Source organism: Ostrea edulis, chromosome 10 (genome assembly GCF_947568905.1).
Source record: "Ostrea edulis chromosome 10, xbOstEdul1.1, whole genome shotgun sequence".
NCBI lineage: Eukaryota > Metazoa > Mollusca > Bivalvia > Ostreida > Ostreidae > Ostrea > Ostrea edulis.
Window position 1 is genome coordinate 17,525,958 of NC_079173.1, and position 9,421 is coordinate 17,535,378.

Genomic DNA, 9,421 nt, shown 5'->3' on the forward strand with positions numbered 1-9,421 from the left:
AACATTGAAATATATTTAATAACAAGTAAAAATTAAGAACACTTCTGGTTCAATGAAATAACAAATCAACATGTGTAAAATGCAATGTAAAAGATTAGTAGTATCCCTGTAAAACAAAGCATAATGCCGTAAAAATAATCGTTTCATAATGCACATAAACGGATATATAAAACGGCTGCCATGGTATATGTATGCACTTCGTGTATTCAGAAAACAATGTAATTTTTTTTACTTCATGTTTCTTTTATAATGTGCAAAAGCCTGTGTTGCACTGGTCACAAACGAAGACAATTTCTCTGATTGATGTTTCCTTTTTACATGCCTACGAAATTCAGAATTGGTCTTGAATTCCTCACCACAAATTTCGCACATTCGAAGTGTACCCATCTCATGGAATGAAGTTCTAGGGCTTGATACCTGAAACAAAGGAGAAAATCTATATAACAGAGTTTGGAATTAGGGAATATGTAAGCGGGTTAATTGAATTCAGGAAACGTCGAATTTATATTGTTACAGAGGATTATAAAATGATGATAATTTCTCACGTGTTTTATAGGTCAAAATGGCCTTATATATCCTGGATACGAACAGTCAACGTTACATCTGGTCGAAAGCAAAGATTGGTGATTCATGTATATATCTGCTATAGTGGTTTAATTTGAAGGAGATAGCGAATGAATATTTTACAGTAGCAATTGTCGTCGTTGGGAACTTAAACGACGATGTAATTTGATAACAGTAAAAAAAATAAATTCAAAATACACCATGGTCGTGTTGGAAATGTCTGAGAATCTAATAAGCTACATTAATCAAACTAAAATATGATAAAGTGAAGTCGAGATTCGAAAATATAAAGGATTTTGAAAATAAAGATAAAAAGAGGGTCCAATCCTGAACCAAAATCGAGGTCCAATCCGGCACGTTTATCGTGGAAACGACCATAGTCCAATCCTGCACATTAGCAAATGTTCAAGTCAAGATATCTATCTAACCAAGGCAATTTAAGGGACAAATCGCATACACTGGTTCAAGTTTTCATCAAAAGATATGTGCAGAGTCTATTTTACCGCAAGTATCTTTCTTAAAATGCATGAAAACATGATTAGAAACATCTTCGCCCGCTTCGAATTCTATCGATGCAACATCGTCAACTTCGATCAATAAATTTACAGTTGTACGTGTACATGAGTAAGAATTCCAACAACCAATCAACTTAATGATGCCTCCCTGGCCAGGCAGTGTTTTAAATTCATAAATTCGTCGTCTAATAAGTCGGTGAAATGAAGAGTTTTAAGAGCCTACCTTTGTTTGGAAATGCCGTCTGCCATCTTGTTTTGTCCAATCCTGCACACGATCATGACAGTGATCATTAAAAGTAATAAGTGTAAATAACAGATGCATGGATATGCTGAAATATAATACTAATTCATTTGCATCCACACTCCTTGCTATTCAAACTTTCATTTTGTAGAGGATTCGCATTGTATTATTCTAACTTATGGATTTTTTACTATTCTTCATCGCTGGCAATCACTTCAACATTGGAATTTACGTCACTTGTGTCCATGACCGGTGTTTCAGAAGGATATTTTTCATGTTCAGTGCCGTCGTCATCCTTTGCATCATCAGGGATATAAAATCTCTCATTTGTTACCACAGCCTTGGGTACCATGTAATATTCTTTCCATCCTCTGGTGGGAATCAGATGCACAAGATCCTGACGATCAATGGCCTCTTGCACTCTTCTAATGTTGTTTTTCTGGGAGAAATGTGGGCGTTTACCGCGATATCGTCTGAGCATCCACACAGCGCCAAATGCCATACTCATGTACTTTTCAATATCTTCGTTCGGTAGACCTAGGTTCTTCCCAAAAATTCGTGCTTCCTCATCACTCAGCTGACGTGCAATGTTTGCGAGATTGATCTTCTTCATCATTCAGCTGACGTGTAATGTTTGCGAGATTGATCTTCTTCATCACTCAGCTGACGTGCAATGTTTGCGAGATTGATCTTCTTCATCACTCAGCTGACGTGCAATGTTTGCGAGATTGATCTTCTTCATCATTCAGCTGACGTGCAATGTTTGCGAGATTGATCTTCTTCATCACTCAGCTGACGTGCAATGTTTGCAAGATTGATCATATCCATTCCTGGCACAACACCTTTAGAACAAAACTGCGTGTCGACATTGAAATATAGATTTACATACAACATAACACTAAACTTCAAAGGAAAGCATATATAACAAAACAATTTTATACACAATGACACCAAACTGATATATAAACATAAAGATACACACTTGGGTTTTCTGATTCTGTTTTCTCGATGAATGCTTCTTATTCCTTCTCATCTTGAAGACTTTGCAGTTGAATATCAGTGGTTATAATATTAGAATAAAGAATAATAAAATGATAATTTGAAAGATATGAAATTATGGTTTAAAGAATCGGCACATATATTGTGGTGTATATAACATACATCATCTTTTTTTAGTTGAACATTAGATATTATTATTCTTAAGAATAATACAATCAATTTCAATGGTCGACGGCTGGTCACATGAAGGATGACAATCCGTGATGTATCCCTTATGTGCAGGACGACCGTTTTAGAAGAGAAATTCTAATGGCACAAGCGCGAAAGCTCTATAAAAACGATTGGAAATATGCAGGATTGTTAATCATTAACTTCACCATCAACATTAACGGTCACAAATAACAATTGAGATGAAAAATATTTCCATTCTAATGCAATTTTGCATTTAACTTGATTTTTACGTTTTTATTTGGAAATACAATACGAAATTTTTACGTTTGACTTGATGTTTTTGCGTCATTATACCGTGATGTCAGAATTGAAACCTTTCTCTTGTTCAACTTTCTCAAACCTCAATGATTTGCTTTTATTAACATATACCTATTCAATGTATGACATTGAGTGGAATACAAAATAGTGTATGTAGTTGTGGGTAACATTGATTTTACCCCTCGGAAACCGTTGAAAATTTATCACAATTTTCTACAGAGAAAGTTGTTGCAAATTTGTTGATGTTTTAAATAAAAAAGATGCAAGGTACAAGTCAAAAATGTGTGATAGCTTTTTTAACGTACATATTCTTCTGGATAATAAAACTATTATGGACTGTGTAGCAGGAAGACATCACACATTATGAGGTATGAGTAGGGTTATCACTCTCAGGCACATAGGCGCCCTTGGTTGATGACCCTACCGATTTAAGACCTAATATGTGATGTTTCACTGCTAAACAGTCCATAATTGTGTATCAACAAAATCCTTTAATGTATGCATTAGAAATACAATCATCCATAATCTGTGAAATATTCTGTGATCAAATACCTATTTACCGACATCTGTTTAAGATTAAAGTGCAATATATACTTTTAGTCATCATAAACAGTGATGGACATGGACTGTATTAGACGAGAGTAACGGAGAGTTTAGATATTTTACGAGGGCGAAAATAACTTTATCAAAAACTCACTTTTATTGAATGGATATCGTACAATGTATTGATATTTACGTACTAGATCTATATAAAAGTTATCAATAATGTTCAATTAAAGGGAAAGGCAACCCAAAAGATTTTTACATGATAAATGATAGGATTAATCATATGATAAAGATTTGTCATACAATTCTGTTGATATATGGCCTAGATATGCTTCAGTATTAATTTGAAAACGTCCAAAATTGAAATTCCCGTGATCTATAAAGGCTGCCATGATGTGCAACTCTTTTGTATTCAAGACCACAAAAATCAATAATTTTGACGTCCCACCGTCTGTTCCGGTTTTGATGACACTCTAAGATCATCCACAGGTGCTTGGGTTCAGCTCCCCCTCCGAATAAGCTACATGAGTTGATTTAATTATTTTTCCTTGAAAATATCTCTAATGCATATCAAAAACGTCTTGCATACCTATAAAGTCCAAAATAAGGCCTTTAAAAAATACCCTCACTGGTTATTATATTAAATTTATAATAACCAGTGGCCTAGGATATTTTTTTTTAAAGGACTCGTATACAAAAATAACCGTACAGTAAATTTGGATATATTAGATATGGATTAATACTGTTGTTCTAATTACATTCGTTCATTTATAGCTGATGATGGTCCAAAATTGTATTTTTAATGTTTCTACTTCATCTAAAATAATTATGTAACAATTTCCTTTGTTTGTGCTTAAACGGCTTTCGTTCAGATATATCGATACATATCGAATAGCAATACAGGACACTGTATCTGTAAGAACGGGCATTATCAAAATATAACGTTGTTCAAATTTACGTAAATTTACGTAATATTACTTTGCTTGCAAAAAAATCACCTGAAACAGACCCAGTTGCACAAAGGACCGTTAACTTTAAAAGACAGTTAACTTCCTATTAGGTCTTACATTCATATAGTGTTAAGGATGAATGCTACACCAGGGTAATTTGATGTGGATGAAAACTGGAGGATATGTACGACTAAAGTTTGAAATTTAAGACTTAACCTTACTTCATTTACTCAAAAATGCAGTTTTTGGTAGAAAGCAATCTGACAGAATTTAAAACTCCTATCAGATTCTAACCCGCGATGTTCAGTTCAGTAGTCCACGTACATTGTATTAACCCACTGAGCTACTTAGCTAGCCAATCCGAAAGAAAAAGATAAAATTGCCGATATCTACACTGTATATTCTTATTCATGGTTTAAAAGTAAGTCAGTAATATTATGATACTGTAGAGTATACCCTTAATTAGACGTTAACTGTCAGTTAAACTTTACTCATCTTCGTTCAACTGTAGCCAGATCGATTTCTTCTTCTTAATTATCAGGAAGCCGCATGCGAATCCGATCTATAGAAAACGAATTTAGTCATAGAATGATAATATCACTTACTTTGTCTGACGACAATCAAACTAGCTAATTTCAATACGACTAAATATATAATTTATCATTGGCTCAAAATGATGGCATTAAAAAAAACTTTCAGGAAAGCATCAATTAATCAAGGAGAGTTTCACAAGTTACACTAAACAAAATGCTTGTATTTAGGGTGATGAGGATAATGATGAAGATGTTGAATTTGATGGTGGTAATAGTGGTGGTGGTGGTAACATAACTAATGTGAAATTTATTATCACTGTGTTCATTTAGTGCTTGCATGTACCAACTTATAGTGTGATATAACTGAAATATCTTACATGGAGAAGTGTTTTATCTTGAATACGGCAGCTTTTCCTTTGGAATCTTTTTCCGCATGTATAATCTGTAAAACAAAAATCACAAGAAACATTGATGTAAGATGTCCAATCTCATTTGTTTGAATTTAGACAACAAACCTCCCAGTCATCGGGGTCATCTGGATCTTCCTCTGAAGTAGCTAGCACACACATCTCCGCCTCCTTATCATCCCCTTTATTGTGAATTGGTAGCTTCATCACGATCTCTTCTTTTGGCTGTTGTCCATCGCTCATCGACATGTCAATCACATTTGTCATCAAAAGAGGTCCGGATTCGTCGTCCTCATCCTCGTTTACATCTTTGGTGTCCTTTACCTATTAAAGATAGATAGATATCACGATAAAAAATATGGCATGGTTGTATGTTTATTTCTTGGAAAGGTAGATTTCTTCTGCAATCTATGAATTATCCTTGTGCTATATGCTTTACAAAAAATGTGGCATTATATCTAAATTAAAGTAGACAGAAATAGCGATGGACACCAAATAACAGTAAACATTAGAGACAAATAATGCAAAATTATATTTCACTTAATTTCTTTAAAGATGTTTAAAAACGTTTTTGCCTTTCTTTGCAATTTTAAAATGAGTCTCTTCATCATACATAATATTTTCGACCTACGGGGGTACGTAATGGATTTCCACATCATCGTCGGGAAAATACATCGCTATCTTTATCATAGCCACAAAAAGTGACTATTACTTCAGAAATTTCAAGTTCGCATTTAGAATTTATGACTAACATATACTAGAGACTCTTGATATGATTTTCTCTTCTAAAATACTGACTTTCATTAAGTATCATTTTTCAGGGAAACCTGCTAGTTTTAGAGTTGCTGTTAATTAGCTGTATTCATGTAATCTATCATAAATAAGATTTGAAATATACTTGCGTTTTCTCTACATTAAGAAGTTTTAGCAAGAAACATGAAAGTTAGATTGTAAATGAAACGCCTTACATTCAGTTCAACCTCTCCCGCTGTTGTGAACGTTCCCTTAGGAATGTCTATTTCAGCATCCGGTTCTGATGTCGGTTGGATCTTGACTTCCTCTTCAGATATTGCAAACGTTTCCTATTTGAAGACACTTAAGATGACGAATTGAGTGGAACCTTTGGTATTCATTTTTATCGTTTTCAAGACTTATGTTGCCTGATTACCAAAAAGAAAGAAAATTACATAATTTTTATTTTCGTCCTGGTAAAGAAATAGAAACTACCGCTTTTAAAGGTGATACGATGCTTACATTTTCATCGTCGTTCTTCACAAAGTTGTCAACTCTCCCGATGTGTCCAAGAGGTGATACAATCTTCAAATGTTCGTTACAGTTAGGTACTCCTTCGACTATCAACGACAGTGTGAGGGTTTTCCTAGTTACTCCCCAAGTTCGAATTTCAAACATATCACTGTAAGGTATCTCCTCCTCTCTTAGAAGTGATTTTAGCTCTGTAAACTCCGATTGCATTTTTCGACAAAAGAGAATGAACGGATTGCGGACATCAATGGCTTTCATTGTCAAGTTTAGCATCGTCAATGGACAATCTTCTTGGGGTTTCACCTGAACCACAGCGAATTTTATCCCCCTTTAATTGGAAAATATATTTTAACTCAATAATCCGATAAGTAAGTGTAAGAAATGTATCTCACATAAAAAAAAAGATATGATGAAACAAGATATGATTATAATCTATCGATTATAAACTCTTCGGAACTAAATATTGACTGTGTCAAAATGGGATTTTTTGAGTATTACTATTTCCCCATACAATAATAACTACCTTGCACAAAATCCATGCCAATCTTGATTTCATTTATAAAGAAACCTAGATTACAAACTCCTGGATTTTAAAAATTGTTCAGCGCAAGAAAGAAGCAGACGCATACGAATCGAACACAAAATGTCACCAAACTTCATACGGGAGACTTTTAAATTATATAGATAACGTTTTAATTTTGCTATTATCACCTCCGTAATTACATAAACACAAAATCGTTATATGCAATACGTGAATGAATCTAAACTCACTCATATCTATATCCAGGTACTAGAGGATTGTGACTGGTTATAACCTCTAAGACCTTTTTTCTTTTTCTCCCATATCCATCACCCAAGTCTAAAAAAAAATTGCCAAAATTGAGACAGTTGGATTTTAAAGATTATTCTTATTAATATGACTTGCAATTAGAGTTCTTTATATGCACTTTGATAAACGGCAATAAACCTATCGATTGATCGAATAAAGAAAACCCAGTACCAGTGCAACAAAAGAACCGCATCCTCATATGTCCATATATCCGTAGAATTACTGTATACGGTCCTTCACCGTACATTCATCATCGAGACAATGCAATTTTCGCTGTTAATTACGAGTAGAGCAGTATATGTATATATATTCAATAAATTCTTTTTTCTTGGTATCGGGGAAGAATAAAGTCAAAACATAAAATCCAATACTCAAACTTTTATCTATTGCACTTTCGCCCTGCGGGCTCGTCAGTAGATTTTTAAACAATGTAAACAAGTTCCATTATGACGTCATCCTCGTGACTTTATGTGGGCAACATTAAACATAATACAGTCATGATTGTGACGTCAGAACATTATACAATGTTAATGTAAGGCACTTTTGAATATACAGAAATATTAACAGTTCAGTCTATAAATTTTAAGCGCCTCTAAATTGAGTAATGTATTTTATGTTTTGACTTTATTCTATCCCGATAAACTTTTAGTTAAAACCTACGAATACAAAAGGATAGTATACAGGAGTACAAATGGAATGATTGATTGTTTCTTGGCTGGAGTGTACCATCAATCTAGTCTAGGACAATCTATTAATGTCAACATAACGGTCATGTTATCTAATTAATTCAATTATGTCGGTTGATATCAGTTTTAATTATTCGGGTTCATAACACCTGTATTTATATTCAAACATATTTCAGTGCATTTTGTGCTCCCTAACGAACATGGCGATTTTTCGTCAGTGTCTGTCAATGTATGAACCTCTATTTACGGAGTGTTCATCTAATGACATACGTACGGGGGCCTACGTGGCCGAGTGGTTAGAGCATAGCGCTCAAAATCTCACGGCCTCTCACCTCTGTTGGCGCGCGTTTGAATCCCGCTCGCGCCGGTAAGTGAGATAGTTTCTCAGTTTACTTTCCGAAGGTCGGTGGTCTCTTCCCAGGTACATTGTATCTGGGTTCTCTCTTCCCACCAATAAAAACTGGGCGCCACTAGATCACTGAAAAATTGTTGAGTGTGGCGGAAACATCATTCAATCAATCTAATGGCACACGTACGTGATCAAACCAGTTTACATGAGCGCCCTCTTCTAACAGCAATTTCACACTGTCCAGTAAACCCTCCTCTCCTGTGCTGCATAGTGTACACATTGGGATCCCACCTTGAAAGATATTAATTGAATGATGTTAAGTTGTTCTTGGCACACTGATTTTGACTGCGGATAACTCCGTTTACCTGATCAAGATATAGGGCTCACGGCGGGTGTGACCGGTCAACAGGGGATGCTTACTCCTCCTAGGCACCTGATCCCACCTCTGGTGTGTCCAGGGGTCCGTGTTTGCCTAACTATCTATTTTGTATTGCTTATAGGAGTTTTGAGATTGATCACTGTTCGTTATCTTCACCTTGCATTCCAACCTTAAAGCCTTACTTTGTAAATATAAAAAAGATAATATGAAATAGTATTAAATGATCAAATGGAAATTATTTCACATGGACGTATATTTTTAGATTATATTGCAAGTTTCATCTATGTAATTGAGCATTGATAATAACATTGATATTTGTCGCTATTTATCGTATACCTTGTCTTTATAGTGTATATCAGGTTTCTCCGAGAGAAGGTTTTTCGCTTCCGAGACTTTTTTCTCTCGAATGGTTCGTTGTAGACGGATTGCAAGAAGCTGAAAATAAGCCCGATATAAATTTCTATTCCACTAAAGTTTAACGGTTTCTATGTTTGGGAAATATAATCAGTTGTATTTTGTAAACACTTCGATAATTTGTTCCGTGATTTCATTGGAATTACTTGGATAGTTGAATTTTTTTTTTAAAAAACCACAATCGAATATTAACATCATAATGTATGGTAATACATGTGTAATTCTAGAATTAAGATTTTGCTTCTTTCAAGGCAGTA

At 34.5% G+C, this 9,421-nt stretch overlaps 1 protein-coding gene and 1 long non-coding RNA gene across 2 annotated transcripts; both read right to left on the reverse strand.

Annotated features, from left to right (window-relative positions):
- On the reverse strand, positions 1 to 3,095 carry LOC125665219 (uncharacterized). The gene is made up of 3 exons (XR_008799397.1): positions 2,303 to 3,095; positions 1,303 to 2,162; positions 1 to 417 (listed from the first exon to the last, which is right to left on the reverse strand). It is a non-coding gene; the product is annotated as an uncharacterized LOC125665219 (long non-coding RNA).
- Positions 3,096 to 3,961: 866 nt separating this feature from the next.
- Positions 3,962 to 5,919, reverse strand: LOC130051120 (uncharacterized). The gene is made up of 4 exons (XM_056152482.1): positions 5,884 to 5,919; positions 5,353 to 5,568; positions 5,215 to 5,279; positions 3,962 to 4,866 (listed from the first exon to the last, which is right to left on the reverse strand). The coding sequence occupies exons 1-4, from the start codon at positions 5,917 to 5,919 to the stop codon at positions 4,842 to 4,844; spliced, it is 342 nt and encodes a 113-aa protein (XP_056008457.1). The 3' UTR covers positions 3,962 to 4,841.
- Between the last annotated feature and the right edge of the window lie 3,502 nt (positions 5,920 to 9,421).